A 24,344-nucleotide genomic window follows, 5' to 3' on the forward strand; every position below is an offset into this window, starting at 1 on the left:
GTGGCCTAAAGAGGTACATTGCTGCGAATGTATCCCTGGAGAGACGGGCATGTGAGTGCCACAGGCATGGTGCCAGACATGGGAAACCTGGTTCTGCCGAGGACCGGAAAACAGTCCTTTTGTAAATGGTCTTTTACTGACTTATAAACATTGCAGTCCATTTAGAATCACTGCTCTCTCGGGGGAAGATCTGACAAAGCCAGATTTCTGATTCAGAGAAAAGCGAGAGGAGAACTTTACAAAGAGAAAAGTTAGCTCATTCAGTCTGAGAGTCTGAAACAAGCCGGAGCAGTAGATTCTTAATCCTTGCTGAGGCACTTCTTTTCCAGGCTGTGAGAGTGCAGATGGACAGGATTAACACTTGCCCCATGGAGGTAAATAGGAGATGCAGAGCAAGTTTTTGTTTCATGCAGTGTTGCCCTGTAATAATGGCAGCAGCTGCTGCTGCATTGACCTGATTTCTTCTATCCTGCATTACCTCGGAGCTTTAATGCTAACGCCTGGACCCCATTATCCATCAATTATCCTCCCATGCCTAGGCAGCACTGCAACTTGCATGCTCAGGCTTCCTTGGCTTTTTCAGATCCACTTCCCTCCTTATCAGCTTGGTGCTCCAGATTTCAAAATGCTGCCTGCTTCTAACCTTGAGCAGGGCTCCCTGTTGCTGGACAGCTATTGAGAGTTATGTGTAGACCGGGCCAGCACCAGGCACCAGCCCAGCAAGCAGGTGCTTGGGGCAGCCAAGGGGAAGGGGCGGCACATCGGGCTGTTCGGCGGCACTTCGGCGGCGGGTCCCTCTCGGAGGGAAGCACCTGCCGCCGAATTCCTGCCGAAGAAGAAAGCGGCGCGGTGGAGCTGCTGCTGGAGTGCCGCCGATCGCAACTGCAGCTTTTTTTTTTTTTCCCCACCGCTTGGGGTGGCAAAAACCCTGGAGCCAGTCCTGTGTGTAGTTGTTGGATCTAACAAACCAAACTGATTTGTAATCCAGACCTCTAAATGCCCCTGCAGCCCCCCTCTTCTGGTTAGAAATGATGTTGTATCCTTTTAGGGAATGGAGCGATTACCCCTATGCAGTTGGTATGAAGATGCAGTTCTTATAGCAATATCTCCCTCCTGGTTTCTTTTAAGCTCATATCATTATTGTCCCAAGGCTCCTGTGTCCATATCACTTTTGTCTTCAGGTCATTGTGCCGCTTTGCTTCAGGAAAGTGGATGTGCATAAAAGAGACCCCGATACTTTTCTCAGATAATGAATTGCAAGTTTAATTAAATCTTGGAGATATTTTATTTTATACATGCCTCTGTGATATTAACAGCAGTAAGATGCATGATCATTTAGAAACCCTTTTAAAATTGCATCTAATTTTTTTCCTGTCTTTGACAGAATTTGTGGATTTATTTAATTCTTATGAAAGGGACTAATATGCACAGCCCACCTGCTCTCAGCTTTCTCTGCCAATGCACCTTACACCTAGCCTGCACCACCCTCTCTTACTCTGTCCTGTCCTGCCCTACCCCTCTAATCTCTGCTACTGTCTAGAACAGCGCTCCCTGATACTAATGCCAGGCCTCTTCTGAGCACACTGCTAATTGTGCCAAATTATAAGCGGTTTTATGGTGTCGACAGATGCCAGCTAGGGTGCGATGACCAAAGTCCTTTCTCTTTTGACCTATATTGGGATTGGAGCATTATTAAGAGGTGAAAGGTCAGTATGCTGTCTGTAGCCTCACACAAATGCCATCCTTTCCTTCTGGCCCTCCGCATGAACCTTAGTGTCACTCTCGTGGGCCGCAGTATGAAGCATGACCCAGGCAGTATTAGTTACTGCTGTTTAACTTTTAAAGTGGAAGACCGCCAAATAATGGGGGGGGGGGAATGAGGGGGCAAATTGTGGAGCCAAATCAGGGAGCTTCTGCCATGATCTATACTGGGGGATATTACGCGTTTTAAACCGAGAATTAAACATTGCATTCCAAAATCTTACATCTGGTAAAGAGATTCACGTCTGGAGGTCTCAATCTGTGCATATTTCACACCACAGTAAATATTAGCCAGTAGAACTCTCATTATCGGCATCAAATTCTGTTTTAATAAGATTTTTATTGAAGACTAATGTGACCCCTTGCTTAAATCCTTAGTCTCTTACATCCATTTGCCAAGGAAAGCAAAAACTTATTTCTGCTTCCGAGTTGTTTGGGTAATGGGAGATCGGGCTTACTGCTCATCCCGAACACTTCCACTGGATGCCATCCTGCTCCTGCTTTGTCTCCTTTCTTCCCTCTGTAAATCAGGAGAGAACATTTCACAGCCCGAATGGCTGCTTCTAGCAGGCCTGTGCTGGATCGCTGCTTCTGTGCCTGAGAGAGATGTGAGCAGATGGCATGTGTCAGAAACCCCACTTTCCTAGAGTTGGGAAAACAAACTGCATTCCAAGAAAAAAACATGTGCATATGTCTGCATAAAACTTTCCAGAGGGGAGCATTGCTGCATTAGAAGATGACTGTTACCCAGATAGCGCTGCTGGGACAAGCTCCAGCCAGTCAGCTCTCTTGCCTTTCAACGTTATTCACTGGCTTGAAACTTAAGCCTTAGACGAGGCTGTTGTGTCTGAGCATGGAGCCTCTGTGAGGTCTCGTTATACGTGCCTGGCTGTTACACGGCTTTCCGTTCATGGCACTAATCTTTGTTTTCCCCCTCTCTCTGCAGGTGCTGCTGAGCCAGGTGCATCGGCTGCGAGCTCTTGACTTGTTGGGAAGATTTCTGGACCTGGGTCCCTGGGCCGTTAGCTTGGTGCGTACAATGTTGCACTGGCCCTTTGAAACGGAGTGATTTTTTTCAGTGTAGACAATATGGTCTGAAGGATGATTTATGAATGCAGGGTGTGGAAAATATGCCCTGAGTTTGGAGCACTGATCAGTATCTGACAGCAGTCAGATGGCCTTGAGGTCAACATAAACCAGGTTGCCAGAGCTTAAGCAGGATTTGGAAGCTGCTGAGAGTCCTTTATATTTAGTCCATGTCAGCTTTAGTCCACGTTGTCCATGTTTTGCTCCTTCTCTTCGGCTGAGATTATGAATAGTGATGGCTTCTGCATAAAAGTACATGTGGAGACACAGACAGCATCTAATGGGCATGTGAGACCTATGGAACTAATTATCCAGATGAAATGAAGTCCCTGAACCCAAGTAACAGTCATGAGCATTTCCTTTTGCTAAGAAACAAGTTCACCTCCAGGAAGTTATGGGATCAGACATATTTTTTTCACCTGTCCTTCATGCCTGGGAAGATGCACTTGAGAGGATGGCAGCTTGGATTGAGGGAGAAGGTCAAACAGCTCTGCTTGGTCTGAACTAGCTATAACTGGGCAAGGAGCAGTTTGGGGGTAGTTAATTAATTTTTTTAATATATAAAAATATTTTCATTAACAAAGTAAGAGTTAAAAATGGCTAGAACGGCTGGGATGGTTTATAAACTGTCATATAAACTAAATTAAACATGGAACTAGCCAGTTGTCTATCATCCCCCAGGTCACTTGACTTGTATGCTGTATCTCTTTAGTCTCGTCCTTCATCCATTTGGACTTTTTAGATCGTGTGAGCTGTCCAGGGCACGGACAGCCGCCTTCTGCATTTGGAAAGTGCCTAGCACCATGTGGGTAATAAATACGAATGGGACAGGAGTGTCACTTGAAATACAAATGTGAATGATTTCAGGTGCCTTCTGTTAACAGAGGGTGCTGGTGAGACTCTGACAGCAGGGATGTAATGGGACCTTCACAGATTTTTCTTTTTCATCCTCCTCCCAGACCTGTTCCCACACTACTTAGGTCAGATTCTGTTCTGCACCTTCCGGAAGCATAGCACACAGGGCCGGCTCTGGCTTTTTTTGCGGGGAGCTCGGCAGAGGAGGGCGCCGAGCCCGGCTGTGGCCCCGCTCTCCCCGGCCGGCCGGAGTGCTGTGGGGAGGGCGGCGAGCCCAGCCGCGGGCCCCGCTCTCCCCAGCCGGCCAGAGCGCCGGGGGAGGGCGGCCCCGGCCGACCGGAGCGCCGGTGGGAGGGCAGCAAGCCCGGCCGCGGCCCCGCTCTCCCCGGCCGGCTGGAGCACCGGGGAAGGGCGGCAAGCCCGGCCATGGCCCCGCTCTCCCCGGGTGAGCGCCGCCCCCCTCCAGGTGCCTCCCCAAGCACATGCTTGGAGGGCTGATGCCTGGAGCCGGCCCTGATAGCACAGAAGGCATAGCCCTAGGAGGGAGGGGAGTCAAAGGTGGCTTTAAAGTCTCTGGATTGCAAGCTGCTGCAGGAGCCAAAACATGAGCAATTCATGGTGCTGACTTAAAATTACTGTAGCCTCCCTTGTGCTCCTATGGCCTGCATTGTAAGCCAGACTCACCATAGCAGTGTGTGCCTGGGTCCTTCTTCACTAGCTTTATACCGTGCATGGCCTATGGCAGCCCAGTGCAGTGCCTGTGAAGGGAGGACTTCCGCCTTACCCCCTGTGGGCTGTTCACAGTCCTTATACATCACTGGTGTAGCATATAGGTGCTGGAGTAGGGGGACAGAATTCTTCCCTTCAGGTTTATTTTGCACTGCACTTGTATAGACTATCTATAGTAACCACTCAGTAATGGTGAAATGCTAAACAATTTAACTAGCTATGTGTCCTCCTGCCTGCTATTAGTCTCTAATACTGTACAAGTTGCTTATTTAAAAGCCTCTGTAAGTGTGGGAGGCATGTATGATTTCCAGTGGAAGGGCTGTAATTAATGAGTTTTTGCAATCTGTTTACTTGTGGGAGCAAATAGCCCCATCTGAGGGAGGAAAGTGGCACGTCATGAGGCGTGAAGAATCACATGCTGTAACGAATAAAAGCTGGTGTTAAATTAACTCGTCATCTCAGAGGGCCAAATATCTGGGGACATCCAGGAATAAAATCAGAGATAAATAACTACACAGGAGTCCCCTCTTTACTATAAATGTATGATATTAATTTCTACCAGATTTCCCATATGTGCCATAAATATGTAGCATCTACGTAAAGGCTGCAATCCTGACACCTGTCCAGCTCTCCTCCTGCGGTGGGTCTTGGAGACTTATGGTAATTTGCTGTTCTACCTTTCTCCCCAGGCTCTCTCTGTTGGCATTTTCCCTTATGTGCTGAAGCTGCTTCAGAGTTCAGCTCGGGAACTGAGACCACTTCTTGTCTTCATCTGGGCCAAAATTCTTGCGGTGGACAGTGTGAGTAATCTTGAAGTGTTACTGCTTTTTATTTGTTTCCAGAAACATCTTTTATTGTTATCTTCCTTAGCCAATTGCTTTAAAGTTGGAGGCAGACAGTACAATCTACAATGAAATGCAGGAGGCTGGATTTAAAACCAATGTATTCATTTAGTAGGAGTTCCCACCTGTGAAGTTACTAGTGCATTAGAGTTGCCTGCTGAGAATTTCTGAATGTGAAATCCCTATTGATGCAGTGACAAGCCTGATTTGAAATGGCTCATTTAGCTACCTACCCATTCACTGGACTTTTTGCAAGTGATCACCAGCTCATTAAGGAAGTTATTCCCATCTGCATGAAGTGAAATGTTTATCCCTCAGTTTATCCCTCATTCATGCTGAAATCTCACTTTAATTGGAAGAAATTCCATTTTTCAATCATGCTTCTTTTTGTGTCAGGGTGACCTACGTTCTGTGGGTACATCCACCCTTAGTGACAGCTTGTAGAGTACAGACACTGCAGGCCCAGCTAGCACAGCTCTAAGTAGTAGCGTAGACAGTGAGCCATACCTTAGGTGAGTAGAGTGCTCTGTACCCCTGAACCCCCAGGGTATGTACTTTACGCAGTTCTCTCCACGCCCAAGCAGTGCCACCTGCATCAACACTGCTGTTTTTAGCAATCCAGTATCCTGCTGCCTCCCCGCTGCCTCACCCTTTCTCTGCCATAATGGAAGGCTCCTCCAGCAGGGAAAGGCTCTGTCATGGGGGAGGCAGCGGGGAAAGGCTCCGGCAGCGCCTTGCTGCCGGAGCCTTTCCCTACGGCCAGAGCCTTTTGCTGCTGCATGTAGCTACATACAGAGTAACAAGTGTGGACGCAGCCAACCTGTCACTATGATGTATCGCTACATGTGCAGCGCCTGTAGTCTACATTCTGCAGTAAGCATAGCATAGCCTATAAGTGCTGTAGGTAAATGTCTGTTACAGTGGCCTAGTCCATATTGGGGGCTCATGTTCTGTTTGCTAAACTGGTTGAGAACATTTGGTCAGGCTTTGCCTCCACCTGGGCAAGAACAGTCTCCAAACTCATCTTAAACATGTGGTGATCATCAGCATCTCTAAAGCCGTCCTAGAAATAGAATAAAACTAGTTCTTTGGAGAGTTTAGCTACCAGTGTTGCTCTAAATCTAATCTGGTCTTGTTCTCTGAGCTGCAATGACAGCTGGCGTTGGTGGGCTTGGAAGTGCTAAAGAGTTCAGAACAGACAGGACACTGGGCTACTTCTACACGGCCCATGATTCTGGACTTCTCCCTCTCACGACACACACTGGTACCTCTTTGGCATCCTTCAGGACAAGGCTTAAAACTGGGATCATGATTTTTGAGGATGGCCTTAATAAAGACTCTATTTTTTGGTACAAATATTTGAACAGTTAGTTAATTGCAGCTGCAAATGTGCAGTGATACATGTAGTTTCCTGGTTTGACACCTACAATTAATTGCAGGTGCAGTTATTAGTTGACGTAAAATTGCATCAACTGCTTTTTAAAGTTGGAGTCTTCCTGTTTTAATGTTGGTTGTGTATTTTCATGATCTTTTCTCTTGTTTGTAGCATAAGGAATGCTATTGGATTTGTTGGAATTCTTTCTCTCTTGATCGAGCACTGTCATATTTAGTTTTATAAATATATTTTAGTTAACATCTTAAGAGGCTTTCGAATGGCAAAGAAAATGAAAATTATTAATCTTAAAACTCATATTGAAAAGCTTAGTTTTGATGCATGCTCCTCCATGCAGCTTCAGCCCCAGAGACCGGTACAATACATAATCGGGATATTGTAGAATCAACTTAATTAGCACGCACCACAGTGGAAACAAACATGCCAGTGAAGGGTTTGTCCTGCTTATCAGAGGAAATACTCAGTGATTTCATGAACTGTTTTAAAAATAAGCCTAGAATCATCCTTCCAGCCTGGACTGGGCAGAGACTTGCCTAAATGCGCTTGATGAGACATCTTTGGCTTATTAAGATGATCAAAAGACTGTGTAATGATTATGCCCACAATAAATATTAAAATCCCTGTAACTTTATAGGACTTTTATCTCGCCGCCCCCCCCCACACACACACACCCATTTTCACCCTCATCTCTCTAAGAATAAAAATGAAAAATATGTAATGCAAGACCAATATCTGCAGGATCCAGAAATGAAAGGGATAAAAGGGGTAGGGGTAATGTAGCTCTTAGTCGATAGATACAGCAGTGTGTCGTGTAGTATTTTGGCTGTGAAGAGCACTCTCCTATGTGAATGTAGTGCTTTCAGGAATAGTTATTTTATAAGATTTATGATGGAAATGACAACTGCAGGGGTATGCCCTGAGAATGTAAGTGAAAGTATTCTCAGATGCTGAAGGCAGTCATGAAAGGCTGTTTTTCATTGTGTTGACTGAAGGATTAATTAGACTGCACTGAATCACTACTGCTACAGTGTTAGAGTACAGCAGGAGTGTGTATGCGTGAATGGGCAAGCCACATTTCTAACTGGAACTGTTTTCTTACAAGGGCTGGTGTTACATCAACCATCCAGGCAAAAGCCCTGGCTTCTATTTTCAAACACTTTCCCAGAGAAGCTTCCTCCAGGGTGGATTGATTTAAATCACCAATTTCAGTGATGATTTAAATCAGAAAACAGTAAACTTGGATTGAAATAATACATTTTAATCTAGTTTTTTATTTGTACTTTTTAGTGATTTTTCTTAAAGAAAGGTTGATTCTCATTAGTTGGAAATTCTTAAAACATGTTGGTTTTCAACTAAAATGTAGCCTAAATATGGCACCTCTTTTGCTAACGTGCATATACTCTATCTGTACATATTTATTTAAGCAATTATAAAGCTTAACATACAGTTTTACATTCTTTATGATAGAAAATGGTAAATGATGCATTTCTTATTTACTAGGTGGTTAATTTTTTGCTCATGATTTGTGTCGAGCTGTATTTGGCTGGAATTTGGAATTCAGTTAAAATGCACAAAAACAGCATTTTCAAATTTTTATTAGTTAAATATAACTATCTTAAGTGTGCTGGGTACATAAGCAAGACAAAGTTTATCAAAACATGTTTTCCATTTAAAACTATCTGTAGTTGGTGTATTGAACTGATTGATTCTGGTCACCATGTCCTTCACAATTTTAGAACTAGTAGATCTCATCCTCGCACATCTAATTCTTATTCGTAGATTGGTAGAGGAAAACAAGCTTTACTGCTTTTTCAACTCCCAGTCAGTTTCTCAACTTTGAACCAGTTATTGAACTGGTCTAATTGAATAAACTGAAATGAAGACAATAGTCTCTCTGCACCTGCAGAGGAGACTACTGCTGTCAAAAGCTGGTTTAGCCCTTCAATAAACTCTGGCTACAGGTTCTTAGCAATGACTTATACCAGTTCAGTGGTATGACTTACTTGAAGATATTAACAGCAAAGGTGCTGCTTTAATATTATTTTTTAGTTTAATTTAAATTATTCAATAGATTATAGTAAGTTTATACTTTAATATGGGTTTTTAGAATTTGAAAATTTATTTTAAATAGCTTTATTTTAAAAAGAAAAAAATGTACTTCAAAATTTTAAAAATCTGATTTTTTTATTATTATTATTTATATTATCTATTTTTATCCAACCTGCTTTCTCCTGGTTCTGATTTGATCAACACTGTTTCCTTCATCTAGTTTTGCATGTATGTGCATCTTTCTTCACTTTCAGGAAATTATTACATTGACCTGAGCAGCCAGAGTTAAACTAATTCCTTAATCATGTTTGGTTTTGCTAGTGGGGTGTAGTTACCTGAGACTCTTTTCCTGCCTCTAGTTCCTCTCAGTGTTTTTTGCCTTGTGCTCTGGAAAGCAGACTCTGCTGCTAATTTTTTATCATATTTTGGTTTTCTACCTCCATGCATGAGCAGTGAAACAATAGAAGTAGCCTGAGTGAAAACAGGCAAAGGTGAATGTGGGTGTGTGCTGCAATATACCATGTCTTTGATTAGAAGATGCCCTCAATTAGTAACTACCCGGTTAAGGAGTTGTACCTTTGTCATGCAAGTTGCAGGAAAAAGCAATCAGAAGTAATAGAAGTGTTGTCTTCTAAGCAAAAATATATGTGTATTGTGAGTGTTCTTAAAAACTTTTTAGTGTCTGAATATATTTGCTTTAATCCTGAATATATGCAGACATTTGCAGTGAGGTATTCAGAGATGACTCTAGCTATCTAGGGCTGAGTTTTGTTGGAGTGTTTCCAGCCAATCTACGTACTGTGCTACACAGCGTACGTAACTATATGGCATGCTGCAGTATATGAATAGCAGGGAAACTGGTGTTAGAGTCCTTGGAAAGGTCAGGCCAAGAGTTTGCCCTATGTTAAACTGGTATAATTTGTTGGGCAGCATCCTCCAAATCTTAAATATCTCACTTAAAAAATCCACACTAGAGTCAGTGAGAAAATTAACCCCCCAAAAATTGCTCTTCTGATGGAACCTCCAGACTGTCAAAGACATCCAAGTCACCCAGCGAAGTATAACTCTGTTGGGATCGTTGACATTACAACCACTAACTCTGTAGAAAACAAGGAAGTACTAGATATGGTTGTGTTAATTTAATCTCTACTTAAAACAATGCAGCAAGAATTCAGTGCCCATAAAATGGGAAGAGACAACATTAGAAAAAAACTGTTCAGTTTCTAAGAGTTTAAAGACCGTGGCGAGTAACAATGTGAGATTTTCGAAGGGATGGGCTTTGACCCTTTAAATGGCATATTTAACTGCCAGCTAAATGTTCTTTGCTAGCAGGATTTGTGAGGAGCAGTGGCATCTTGTGGTCAGTACAAATGCTCCAGATAGATATTCCCCAGGGATAATTTTATATGGCTACACATTTTTTGTGCTCTAGTCCTTACCCCATCATTGGAAATCTTTTTATTGTATGCAAGTGCTAACCTTTCCCATCTACCCTACAGCACGTTTTGTTCATGTGCCTTTATTATTCACAAGTACAAGATGTGAAGTAGGGAGACGTTATTGACACTGAATATTAATATTGTTCTCAGGCACTGCATAGCGAACATATTAGCAAAGTGTATGTTTAAAGCTATTCTGGAGTTACATGATCTGCTTTCCTCCTTCTGGCCTCAGATGATTGGCTGGTGCTGGCAGCACGTTGGGATGCAGTGAAAGACGGGCAGTCTTTTCTTAGCTGGCATCTGTTTGCCTGCACACTGGTTTGAGACGACTTTGTTTTTCTAAGGGGCAAAGATACGAAGAAAGCTAAAAATGTTGGGAAGAAGGAAACCAGCTCTCCTTTTTCACAGTGTTACCAGCAAAATCCAGGCACACCTATGGTAGCTGCAAATTGACATTTTCATTCCCTCTCTTCTTTAGTCTGCTGCAAACCGCATCTTTTGTTGCTTCAGTAATGAAATATTCTCTTGCATCTTTGTCTTTCCAGCCCCCTCCTTTCAACAATTAGTTTTCCTCCATAGTCCTCCATTCCTGATTAAAAATACATGACACTGTCTCTGGCATGAAATATACAGCAGAATCGCAGCCACAGGGGGAGTTAAAAGCAAAGTCAGGTTTTCCACCCAAAATTGTCACTTTAGTGCTATGTATTCTTGTACTCTGACCTTAATATGTCATACCTGGAGCCTGAGATATCATGCTAGCAAAAAGGGAACCCTGAGAAGAAGATCCTGGTGATGATTATCAGTATTTGAATCCAGGCTGCCTGCTTCTCTTGTAATACTGTTCCTAGGATCCCTGATTTCTGCATATTGTGCTGGTGAGAAAGATGGTGGGGTTCATCTGCCAAGCATTTTTTGTCACATGTCCAGAGAGCACGTTACAACATGATAGTGTCCGGTCCAGACTGTGACATAGTTTGGTCTTGCCCATGTAGATGAGAGTAAATCATGTTACCAAACTGTGTTCCAGCCCCAGGTCAAGGATGGAATAGGCCAAGAAGAATGGACAGTCCCCCACCCCTTAGAGATCATCTCTCAATCAGAGTGGAAACTCATTGATACAGGTCACTGTAGAGGAAACATGCAGTGTGCTGAGTGGGAACTTCAGTCTCCAGGATTGTCAGTCCTTGCACCTTTCAGGAGCAGTGCCTTCATCTGAACAATATAGTTCCTTGTGGGCATTTATTCACAATTCCAAGCCACCAAACAGGATGTCATTATTAACAGTCTTTGCTCCTTAGAAATACAGGATGGGAAAATCAGAGATTACTGGTTAAGATTTGGCGTGTTTGGGAAGAGATGTGTAGAGAGAGCTTGCAGAACATCTGCATGTGATATGTTTGCCAGTCAGGAACACTAAAAATAGGCAGAAAACTAACACACCAGTCTGGGTAGGTAGTTTGTGAAGATGATGTGCTTTGAGATGATGAGCTGATCAATGTCTGGGAACCTCTAGGCATTTGTCCAGGACTTAGACTGGCCGTGCAGATGAATATTTAGTTTTATGTGTAAGGGGTGATGCGTAGAAGTTACCAAAACATCTGATCTGCAGAGAGAAATTTAGCTCTTGTTCTTCCCTGGCTGGGACAGCAGCCATCAGCAAACCAGGTGGAGAATTAGGTAAGAGACTTTTGAAATATGTAATTTTATTTTGTTTTGGTTTTGTAAACGTCAGAAATCTGATTCATCAAATTCCTCTTGTTTTCTCTTTAGTGGTTCGTAACTACCATGGTGAAGGTATGCCATGGAACAAAGGGGGGTCGAATGCTGCCTCTCTCTCTAGGGTGCTCTGAAGAACCAAAGGGCAACTTTGCAGTTTGTAGTCCTTTCGGATGCCAACATGCAGTGGAACCATTTGCTTTAAATAACACAAGGCCCTGGTCACCTCTTCAGACCCAAGAGTGTTTGGCTGCAGTCCTGACAGGGAAATTTGCTCTTACTTTTGTTTCTCAAATGAAAATTGGGATTGAGAAAAATGATTAAGACATGAAATATTCATAAATCATTGGAGGCAACAAGAAGTTATCTCCAAGTTATTGTACTCATTGTTTTTCCTTCTCCCTGTCTCGTTTTTCAGTCATGCCAAGCCGACCTTGTGAAGGACAACGGTCACAAATATTTCCTTTCCGTCTTGGCAGATCCCTACATGCCAGTAAGGACAAATAGTCTTTTTCAGACTTATTTAAAACTTGCATAGGTCCTCTTTGCTTTTATGCTGCTGTTATGATGTGGTTGGTGCTATTGGTGGGGACAGCGTCATGTCACTCCCGGTGACACCAACTGCCCTGTTGAGGAATGGCACGGATGGGCTGCCTAGTTAGCCACAGGGGAAATTGATAATATAGAGCCCCATCAGAAGCACTTACAGACCAAATAAGTTTTCAAAGCCAATTCGTTAAAAGGATTTAGACTTAGATTATTTTACCTTTCTTGATATTCATTTCATCTGCTCTGAAATGGGAACTGTGGGTGCTCTGATAAATGGACTGAAGTGCTATCTAATTTCATGGTACCTTCTGTAACTACCTTTACAGGTATTCTGTTTAGTATCATCCTACAACAGGATAGCCCTCTAGCAGTATACATTAGGGACTATTCTCCCTCTCCCCCCCCCCCCCCAGTTTCTCTAGTGATAAAAGCACACAGCTGTCACAAACATGAACTAAATAGGGCACTGGCCTTTTCTGCACTAATGCTTTTTAAATCCTGAACGTAAATGAAAAATGCAATGGAATACAGACTAGTTCCCAGTCACTCAACCCAATGTAAAGTATAATGGGATTGCTGCAAATTATTTCTTTTAAATAGTCTGTTTATTTCACTTAAAAATGAAGCATGAAGTGGCGGTGTTGCCAGCTGATGACATAACCAAGTCAGGCATTTCAGAGCTGCAGCTAGACATGTGGGATAGCAGGTCATTTCTATCTTTTAAGCTGTGAAAGTATTCTAGAAATCTGGCTGCCCTCCTTTCTACCTGTCAGGCTGTTTTCTGTTAGAATTCGGATTAAAATCACAGCCTCGCAATAGAGCCACAGCCAAGCAGGCCAGCCATGCGTCCTGTTCTCAGAGGAAGGAGGGGAGCAAGTTTCATGGCCTGTTCCAGCCACTTGTCATTAAGCAACTCCAGAACCCAATTGTAAGTTTTAGATTCTCGAATTGTCACCGTTTCAGGAGATTCACATCAAACAAGTCAAGAAGGCCAGGGTGGTCTCTCTCCTTTCAAACAGTGCAGCTTACGCTTGTTCTCTGTCCTGTTTAAAGATAAAAATTAGTTGTGGGTTGTTTTGTTTTTAAGGCTGAACACAGGACTATGACTGCTTTCATTTTGGCTGTGATCGTCAACAGCTACAATACAGGGCAGGTGAGTCCCAACGTCTTGATCTTTACAATGCTTCTCCTGAGCCCATCTCTGTACTGTGACTTTGCTTTGATGTGTCACCAACTGACGTGCATCAGCGCCTACTACAGAACTGGGAAGTTGCAGGGAGAGGGTGTGGGACCAGGCTACAGAGGGAGTATGTGCACAGCCCCTGGAAATACGGGTTAAGGACACACGTCGCTGAACAGCATCCTCTGTAGGCAGTACACTGACATATTATTAAAGGAATCCTGCATGGTTCTCGTCAGCCGCAAGCATGGTGGCCGTGATGTGGATCTTGGGAAGGGGTTTAAAGCCAGGAAAGTGGTATGAGCCATAAATCATGGGGCTCTGACAGGTGCAAGGAGTATTGCCAATGAGGAAAAAAGCAAGTTTACTGCATTCAGGAAGCATTTGTGACATTAACAGTTGCTTGGCTGGCTGTAAGAGCACACAGCTGACCTCCCCAGACTCCTCCTAGAGCACTTGTGCAAAGCATCTCCAATAAAATTTTGCAACAAAACTAGTATCTAACCACGGAATAGTTCTGTTCTCTACATTGCGTCTGTCCCCTCTCTCAAAATCATTTTGTTGTTTACTGGTGAGAGAGGAAGCTGCCTGTCTAAATGAATTGTACTGAACTATGTTTTAGGAAGCCTGCCTTCAAGGAAACTTGATTGCCATCTGCCTGGAGCAGTTAAATGATCCGCATCCTCTACTGCGCCAGTGGGTGGCGATTTGTTTAGGACGTATCTGGCAGAATTTTGACTCAGCAAGGTGGTGTGGCGTGAGAGACAGTGCCCACGAGAAGCTCTACAGTCTCCTCTCAGACCCCATCCCAGAGGTAATGTTTTAAGTATAGACGTATATACCAGTGGGGCTGGAGCCATTTTGAGTGAGGGCTACAAAACAATTTAAAAATCAAGATCTTCAAGAAATCTTATGAATTGATAGGTGTCTGGTTAAAAAAAAATAGCTTTCCATTATTTCTGCAGGAAAGGTGCTTAAGCCATGCAAGATCTGGATCAGGAAAAGCAGAATAAATGCAAAGGATTATATAATCCATGAAAGAGGGTTTTCAGTGTGATGACTTTAAATCCGGGGTTTATACAAGCTCCACATTTGTTTGCTCACTCCTGTGTCAGAAGCTCTTCAAAACTGTGTTACCACAACTCACTGTATTTTGACAAGTTCTCTCTCCGTTTTGTCTAAATCTGAGAACTGTTCTCAGCCTGGTGGATGAAAAAATGCGATTTTAATGGAATGCGTGTTTCACCTTTATGAAAATACTGTCCGAGAAAGAAGAGAATCTTGTGCCAACTAACACTGTGATTGACAGACCCTATGAGACCCCAGTGAAATGATATTCCAGCTGGGAGAAGGAAGCTTGGAGATACAAGGCAATATCAATGGGCAGTTATTAAAGTTCAGCTTTTCTTCTTTTAGTGATTTAACACTTCCCGATCTGGGCACCCACAGCCTCCTTTCCCTTTTCCCAGGTTTTTCCCCACCTGCATGCAAAGAATCAGATGAAGTGTCCTCAAGGCCATCAGCTTATCTTGTCAATCAACCAGATCAGCTCCGTGCTGAGTTATGAGGCACATGCTCTGGAGGCTGATTATGCTGCCTCCATAGCATTCCCAATCTCTGCCAAGGCAGAGAATCAAGGCCCACACTTGATCCCAAGCCCTGGGCCTGGGTGGGGTGTGACTGACCCTTTTTCCATTTTTAAGTCATCTGCTCCCTTTCCATGTTCCCATATCAGATAGCTGAAGGCTTTAGAGATCTCTAGTGTAAAGGGGCCCTAGGCCATTCCTTAGTCACCTTTATGCTGTTAAGCAGAAGGTTCTTGACAGTGCCCATTGAAAAATCACCAAAGGGAAAAGCCACCGGACGTTCCAGGGAATAATGCACACTTCTGCACACATGAGTATTTAGAATTGCACCAAGATAAAACTTGGCAGTGCCCCTATATCTGTTTGTCTTTCTGGTCTTTGGGTTTCTGTCCAGCTGCTGCCATTTACCCAACACAGTAGCCTGGCTTTGGAGAGATCCGAGTTGGCAGAATAAAAGATTACGCCGGGAAGATCAAAGCCAGGACCAGGTAGGAAAGCAATGGTGATTTTTTAATTTTGTCTCTCACAGGTTCGCTGTGCTGCAGTCTTTGCACTGGGCACATTTGTGGGCAACTCGGCTGAGCGGACCGATCACTCCACCACCATTGATCACAACGTGGCCATGATGCTGGCACAGCTCATCAACGACGGGAGCCCCGTGGTTAGAAAGGTACAGCAAGAGGGACATAAGGAAGCGAGGAGGATTAGTGCTGGTGGCCTTCACAATAATGCTAAGAAGAGTTAATTGTGTGTGTGGCTGGGGAAGCAGACCCTTTGTACAGTGGATTTCTTCCTAGGCATTCATGGATTTGATTCATCTGGAAGCATTTGTTCAAGCTCTCTGTCCTTTCGCAGCTGGTATAGATGCCTACTTCTTGCCCAGGGACAACACACAAACATGGTTATCCTCAGTGAAAAGAACACCGTAAAGGGATAGCTGCTGGCCAGGGCTGTAACCAGGGCTGGGTGAGCGGACAGCCGCCCAGGGCGCAAAGCCACGAGAGTGGAAAAACGATGAAAACAAATGGTAGGGGGCCCAAAGATGCTCGCTTCCCTGGGCGCTAAAATGCCTAGTTACGGCTTTGCTACTTGCCCGGGGAATTTGTTTAGCCCAGAGGTGAGCAAACTACAGCCCGTGGGCCACATCTGGCCCGTGGGACCGTCCTGCCCGGCCCCCGAGCTCCTGGCGTGGGAGGCTAGCTCCCGGCCCCTCCCCTGCTGTCCCCCTGCAGCCTCAGCTCGCTTGCTCTGCCGCCGGCGCAATGCTCTGGGCGGCAGGGCTGTGAGCTCCTGGGGCAGCGCAGCTGCAGAGCCCAGCCTGACCCAATCTCTGGGCTGCGTGGTGGCGGTGGTGGCAGCATGGCCCGACTCCAGCCGGGCAGTGCGGCTGTAGCGCCGCCAGTCACCGGTGCTCCAGGCAGTGTGGTAAGGGGGTAGGGAGCAGGGGGGGGTTGCATTGAGGGCAGGGGAGTTCGGGGTGGTGGTCGGGGCGGGGGTGCGTATAGGGGGTGGGGTGGTTGGGGGGGAGTAGGGGGTTGAATGGGGGCAGGAGTTCCAGGGGGACAGTCAGGAAGGAGGGGGGGTTGGATGGGGCGGCAGGGGACAGTCAGGGGACAGGGAGTGGGGGAGTATGGATGGGGCAGAGGTTCCAGGGGGGCCATCAGGGAAAAGGGAGGGTTGGATTGGGCAGGAGTCCCGGGGTGGGAGCATATAGGAGGTGGGGGCCAGACCATGACCCCCTCCCCTAACCAGCCGTCCATACAATTTACGAAACCCAGTGCGACCCTCAGGCCAAAAAGTTTGCCCGCCCCTGGTTTAGCCTGTTGACTACTATGATTGCACGCTCAAAGCTGTAGAAATATGATAGTTTTGCAGAGTCGTTTTTCTGTAGTTGGCCTTTTAAGTGAGGAAGCACAGGGTTCCCCGTGGGTTTTAGGATCAGGTGGGGGAAGACCAAGAAATGGTCAAGTTGAGCCACCATCAGTAAAATACACTTGTTGTTTAAAAACATCTGTCATTTTCTCTGTAAGCTTTTCACAGAGTAGCTTTTAATGGGAGCGTGGGGCTTGGGGGGTTAGAATGGGAGAGGGTGAAAAATATGCAGCTGCCACCTTCTTTAGGAAACCCTGTGCGGCAGTGTTGTGATTGGCCATTGTTAGTGGAGCAGGAGTTTCTATCAGGAGTCATTTCAGCAGGCTGGTGTGCTTTTTCATCTGCATTGGAGTTGTCCCTTGATTTTATAGCTCATACTCCAATCCCCCATGCGCACATGGCCTCAAAACCAAAATTGCCTGGGTCAGTTGGACTCGCCTCTCTCATTTGTAATGGAATCTTTGCATTGTGAAATTGATGACACAGTGTACTTACTCTCTTGGTCCCAGATGACCTCTTCTCATTGGTTTTCCCTTGTTTTAATCTCTTGCCCTCAGAGAAACTGCTGAGAAGAGTTTCCTTTAGCATATGTGAGACTCTGGCAGCAAAAGCTGCTTCATCTACAAATGGATACCACCGTCCCAATGGAGTGGCATCCATTTCTCCAAATCTCTTAATTAAAAATTCCTTTAAATAATGGAGAGTTCAGTCTTCTGCTGACTATTTGTATTTCTCTCTCCTATCCCTGCTTGCACTGTTAAGAAACAAGCTACGAAAGGGTTATTGCCCAGATCCTAATGAGGAGCTTGGCTGCCCAATGGTTCCTGCAAATGGTTGTGTTACAGCTATTCGTGTGCTTCTGCTGGTGGTACAGACTCTCTGTGCGTCATGGGTTTCGGAATGCCAAGGCCTTTTGTGTTGATGATTTTCTGGTTTCATTTCCTGTGAGGTTTATGTAAATGTCAGTCTCCTCTTTGCTTTATGCTGCTGGCATGCAGAATATAGTTGAATCTCAGAGTTACAAACACCAGAGTTACAAACTGACCAGTCAACCACACACCTCATTTGGAATCAAAAGTACGCAATCAGGCAGCAGCCGAGACAAAAAAACAAAACAAAAAACAAATACAGTTCAGTACTGTGTTAAACTAAACTACTAAAAATATAAAGGGAAAGCAGCATTTTTCTTCTGCATAATAAAGTTTCAAAGCTGTATTAAGTCAATGTTCAGATGTAAACTTTTGAAAGAACAACCCTAACATTTTGTTCAGAGTTACGAACAACTTCCGTTGCCGAGGTGTTTGTAATTCTGAGGTGCCACTGTAAGGTTGTGCTGCTTTCCATAGTCTGCAGACAATAAAGTTAAACAGGCCTGGAGAGCATGATTTGGAACACCGAGTAGCCACAGGGGTGCTGGCCATTGGCAGCTCACTAGATCATAGGCACACGCCTCTGGGAGCGCTTCAGCATTCGGCGTTCCAGGGCTGTCACAATGAAGCACTAATGCCATTTGCCATCTGCCCTTAACGTCAGGAAATTCCATTTCCAATGCTCCGGCTCTGCGGCGTCTCAAGAATGGATTTTAATAGGCATGGCATTTCATTTGCTGTACAGCATGAGGAATCCCCTGGAAACAGAAATGTACATGGTACATAAACCATATTGTATAACATCATAACCAAATCATAAAAAAGGCCATATATTAAACCAGGCTAGTTCAGACCACAGTATATTTGCTGTTTAGCAATGCACCATGAGACCAGTTCACCTACCCCTTCCCTGAAGCCAATGCCTGAACCAGGAATAAATCTGTCAGAAGTTAGTGAACTAATTTGTATGCTGGCTCTTTGAGTTTGAAATCAATGCCGGAATGGGGGCAGGGAAAGAAGAGTATGCACTTTGGTGTCTTTATCCAGAATCCTGACTCTTGAGATTTCTGTCTGATTTTGTGACTTCCTCTAGAAACAAGAGCTGTGTTCTGTCCGGGTAATGCTCTGCTGTTGGTTACTGTTTGGATAGCAAAGTTTTACATTACAGGACTTTGGGTTTTAAATTAAATATTAAATATTAATTTGTTACTGGAAGCATAAAGTGTATGGCAGCCCTATGGGAGGAAGAAGGGAGGGGCTGGGAGTGCAGTGGAGAGAACATGACAGCTCCATTCAGTAAAGAGACCTTGTTGCTTTCAAAAACCACAAGGAGGAATAATATAGTCTGATTGAGAAGTAATTCCGTAGTCTCTTGAAGTTCACGTGTTCTGACCCTCCATTATACAACAAAAGCAGGTTAACTGCTTGCTGGGTGTCCGGATTGTTCCAGGCAGAACCCACCTGCCAGACACTGCCAAATTGTTCCTGGCAGGTTTCACTTGCCAGCAGCTGCTCAATCATTCCAGACATATCCAAACTTCCTGTTTACTTAGCTGGAATATTAGTTGCACAACAGGGGCTGTGTGGAGCAAGCAATGAGAGGTTAATTCTGTGGCCTTATTCCACCAACATCTTATGCTTCGGTTTATTCATTGGTGTAACTATTTTTCAGTGTGCACAGTCTTTGGAATACGTAGCTCTCTCTTTTGGAGATTTAGGCTGCAAACTGGTGTGTTGGCAAGAGACCACAACTCTCCAGCCAGTCAGTTGGTCTTTCTGTCTGGTGTTTCTAAGGGTCCAACACCACAATACCTAAGAGAGGGTCTAAGTTTTGGTGTCCGCTTCCCCTCCTCCTCTCTAGGGCTCCCATGTTGCAGCCATTGAGCCAGAGAGAATTAAGCGGGGTCCCTTATCAGACCCGCAGCGTCACCCCTACATTAGCCAGCGTGGGTCCTAGTAGATTAATATAAGCCTTGTTTTCTCGCCTGCCAAGTTTAGGACTCAAGTTCCAATGTTCTTCACAGTGACAGCTCACCAATGGCCGTGGCAGCCTAGTGGTGTCTCTCTAGCTGAGTTTAGAGTGAGGGTAGCACAGGCAGCAGGAATCCAGCTCCTTACAGCAAGTCACATGTTAACAAATAGTGGTTTGGCTTTTGCCACGAAGAGCGAGAGGCCTGCTCCTTTGCACAGTTCATTATTTCACTCCAAGAAACGTGTGCCTCTTGTAGGCAGGATGGCAGCTTGTACGTGAGAGGAGGGAGCTGTGTACTAGACTCCAGGTCTGTTCTTTCTGTGACAGTACATCAGTTTGACAATATCAGGCTGAATCAAAGAGTAGGGGAGCCTGGCCAGGAATAAAAGACCTTTTGTTATGAAGAATTCATTTTGAAACTAAGCGCTCTGGCTTTCTTCAGATCTTTGCACTGAAGTGAAGGAAAAATCAATGCTTCTCCAAACCAAGTATAAAAAAGTGCCCTCATCCCCACTCGAGGTGACAGATGGACATTAATTTTGTCAGAGAGCTGGCTTCACAGGAGCTTTATTCTGCCTTATTTTTAAATGATAAAAAGATGCTCACAGAAGAGAGGCTATTCCCCACCAGGTTAGCTCAGAGTAGAGGGAATTTGCTAACTCTGCCATCTTTGCCATTGGTTTGTGGGGTTGGGCAGGGGGAGGGAGAGTTAAGAGGGGATTTTGTATATTCTTACTGCTGTAGAGAGAGATGTGCATGCTGGGTCTGTCAATAAGCCGCCTGTATCAGCATAGGTCAGGTTCTACACATCACTGTCCAGCAGTTCAGCAAGGCCACTCCATTCTTGTTAGCAGGCTGAGGACTGAAATATACAAGATTCCTGATTGTAAAAGCTTTACGAGAACAGATTCTTGTATAGCTCCATACCCGGCCTGTTTTTGAGATCTGAGCTACCTCAAAGGAAGTAAAGACCCTGAGTCTTGTTGGCGAATGACCTATCTGAGAAGCTGCATTGTTTTGAGGGTTTTTTTCCTCCTTGTGGGAGCCTTTGATGTGGGGAGCAGGAAAATGTAAGCGGATCAGAAGAACAATCGAAAAACCCTGGATTTTATTTATTTCTTTGTATGCAGGCTTATTTGGGGTTTGTCAATCTAGCATTGCTTTAAATGTAAGATAATGCACTCTTCTGCTCAGAGTTCAGCATGGCTTTGCTCTATCAGCAAGCTCTCGCTAGAAGGATGCCATCTGCGTTACTTATAGGACTTTCTGTTGCATTCATCACCAGAGAAGATTAGCATCTCTGAAATACAGCGTCTGTCTACGCTGCAGTTCAAGCCCGTGCCTGAGCCCTGGCTTGAGCCTAACCCCACTTGCACATACACTGCAATTGCTCGAACCCAGGGTCCCAGGACCCTGTGGGCTCAAGTTAAGCTGGGACTGAGGGTCTGAACCCTATTGCTTTGCAGTGTAGACGTAGCCCCGCTTTATCCGGTCCCAGGAGTCAGCTGGAATTATTCCACAATTCCATGGGACAATTTCCTTAGTCCTCTTCATCCCAACAATCTGCAATCACTCTGTTGAAAACGGAAGCCACCCCAACTTTGCAAACGGCAGCAGCAGGTCCGCATTAACCCATTCTGTTCTGATCACCAATCTGCAAGCACACGGTCAGAGAGCCTCCTGGGTTTGCAGTGGAGACCAAACCAATCAAGCCTTTTGCAAAGCAAGCTGCTTCCCGGTAACATGCAGGGCAGGCAGGCATGTTTTCCCACAGTGCCTCATGGTCCTAGAGCTAAAGCAGGGCAGGGGGTGGGGGAGAGCTAGGGGACTTTGGGTTATGGCTACTTTGACTTGGGTCTGCACACTGCAGTGTGAACGCCAGAGCCCTAGGTTCGAGCACGGGTTAGAAGAGTCTTAACATAGGGTTAAAATACAATGTAGACATTCAAGCCTAGGGTTCCCTAACACAGGTCAGCTAACTCAAGTCCCACTAACCCTGGGCTTATGTTGCAGTGTAGACATACCCACAGAGGGACACAGAGCCATCCCCTTGCTTTTCATGGGAGAGGAGCATCTGAGTAGAGATTTGTGCCCTTCAAAAAGCATATTTTGTCCTCTGCAGTAGTTTCTATTGGAAAAGGCAGTTGTAGAATATGCTTTGGATGAACTAAGCAAGTTATAGCTGCCATGTCCTCCTTCCAGTGATAGTCCCTCTGTATATTCCCCATGTGGGTACACATGTGCGTGAGTCTGGAAATTCTTCAAAGCAACGTCCATTGGCCCGCACATGCGCCGTAGTTCTCCTGGTGCTCCCGACCGAGGGTATAAGAGGAAGGGTGGGTCGACACCTCTCCAGTTCCTTCTTAGCAACGCATGGCCTGAGTCGGAATTGTATCCTCCTTCACTTGGTTGCATAACATATACAAAAATGTTCCTCCCTGGGGGGTGTCACAGCTCACTTCACGTGAGCACAAGCTGCCTCCACGGCATACCTATCAGACGTTCTGCTGCAGGACATCAGCAGAGTGGCCCCCTGGAGTTCTATCCATACGTCAGCGACGCACTACGCTCTAGTTCATGTCTTGGCTGAGGATGCAGCAGTGGGATCAGCAGTATTGCAAGCATCTTTGCAACCAGCTTCCTTGCACCCAACTCCAGGCTGAGCACTGCTTGCCAATCATCCACGTGTGGAATACACACAGGGACCATCCCTTGAAGAAGTGGAGGTTACTTACTCTAACGAGTTTCTTCAAATTGTGTGGTCCCTATCTGTATTCCACCACTCACCCCTCGTCCCCTCTGTGCCGGATCCTGTTGGATTTGTGGTAAGAAAGGGAACTAGAGAGGCGCTGACCCACACTGCCTCATACACCCTCGGTTGGGAGCACAAGGAGCACTGCTGCGCATGGATGGGCCAACAGACGCTGCTTTAAAGAATTTCCAGACTCGGGCATGTGGCACACATGCATATCCGTATGTGGAATACTGATAGGGACCGCACAGCTGGAAGAACCTCTAGTTCAATAAGTAACCTCCTCTTTAATAAATTGCAGTTTGACAAACTCTAGTAGAATTTGTACAAACTCTGGTGGTCTCATTGGCACTCCCCTGGTGCATGCAAGCCTAATTTACACTCGTGTCTTTGTTAAAAGCCCTTTTACTTTGGTTGAAGCACAGCACAGGAATTCTAAATCAGAGCTTGTTCCCTCTGACTCTTCTTTGAATTTTTGCTGAAGTTCTGTTCCAGGCAGACAATGGTCCATCTGACTGATGCACTTTATTTCTAATGGCAAATTCCTTGTCAGGCAGTAGTTTCTGCCTAAAGCAGGCTGTTTTTCCTGGCAGGAGAGAATCCCTACATTTTCAACGAACCCTCTGCTTTGATTGTTGGGTATCCCTTCTTCTATATTGTGAATTATTCTGGAATGGCCTATTGACAGGTTGTTCCCCCTCTTTCAGTGATGTCTGTTCCTTGCAGCCAGTTGTTTGTTTCTGACACACACAGTAATCAAAGGTCTGTTTCTCTCTCCTTTCTATCCCCAGGAGCTGGTGGTGGCTTTGAGTCACCTAGTGGTTCAGTATGAGAGCAATTTCTGCACTGTTGCCTTGCAGTTTATGGAAGAAGAGAAGAATTATCCTCTGCCCTCTCCAGCTACCACAGGTACATCCTTTTGTCCGCTCATGGCCAGGGGCAGTTTTGATCCTTATAGAGCTTGGGAGCCTTAGCTGAGGAATTTGATTGCATGACCAACAGGCACCAGTTCTAGTGATACTATGGGCAACTCTCACACCTTTTTGGCACTGTAATGCATTTTACTGCAGAACTGCATCTCAGGGAGATTTCCCTCTGAAAAGACTTAGGCCTGGTCTATATTGGGGAGGGGGGGAGAGATCGGTCTAAGGGTGATCTGCTCCTCGGTGCTTGATGTGCTGTTTTTTCCCATCCCTTTCTTCCTTGTGTATTTTGCTTCATTTGAGGAACTGAAGGTTCTAGAGAAATTGTTGCTGGCCCTTCATTTTTTAGAAATTAAATAAATTGGAACTCACCAGGAATAACAGAACTGTTGCGACAGGAACTTGCAGAAGAGAAGATGAACTATTCCTGCAATGAGTAATTAATCACTTCTTCGTCTGAAGTAGTGAATCATATTAGAGAATTAGTTTGCCCCCATTTGTCCTTTTTGCTGCAGAAAATAATCATCCCTTATAGTTCCATAGCACTTTTCATCATCCAGAAGGATGCCAAAGTACTTTCTAAGTGGGATATTCAGGAAGCACGGCTCCCATCGCTGGGGTGGAATGGGACAGCTGTTCTGCAGCAGTAACATTACGTATGTGCTGTTAGGAATGGGAATGAAGCATGACTTTTCCAGCTGAAATTGCAGGTAGTCAGGGCATGAAGTGAAATTTGGCCAGGAAAACCAGGATTAAATAACCCTT

At 45.1% G+C, this 24,344-nt stretch overlaps 1 protein-coding gene across 2 annotated transcripts in view; it reads left to right on the forward strand.

Moving 5' to 3' along the window:
- Positions 1-24,344, forward strand: part of RPTOR (regulatory associated protein of MTOR complex 1) — a 293,281-nt gene that overhangs the window by 192,410 nt on the left and 76,527 nt on the right. For both annotated transcript variants that reach the window (XM_054047579.1, XM_054047580.1), the window contains exons 12-18: positions 2,708-2,791; positions 5,121-5,231; positions 12,295-12,369; positions 13,513-13,578; positions 14,228-14,419; positions 15,721-15,861; positions 23,448-23,565. In XM_054047579.1, the coding sequence (XP_053903554.1) occupies positions 2,708-2,791; positions 5,121-5,231; positions 12,295-12,369; positions 13,513-13,578; positions 14,228-14,419; positions 15,721-15,861; positions 23,448-23,565 (787 nt within the window). The remainder of the gene's footprint in view (positions 1-2,707; positions 2,792-5,120; positions 5,232-12,294; positions 12,370-13,512; positions 13,579-14,227; positions 14,420-15,720; positions 15,862-23,447; positions 23,566-24,344) is intronic.

The sequence above is a fragment of the Malaclemys terrapin genome, chromosome 13, assembly GCF_027887155.1.
Source record: "Malaclemys terrapin pileata isolate rMalTer1 chromosome 13, rMalTer1.hap1, whole genome shotgun sequence".
NCBI lineage: Eukaryota > Metazoa > Chordata > Testudines > Emydidae > Malaclemys > Malaclemys terrapin.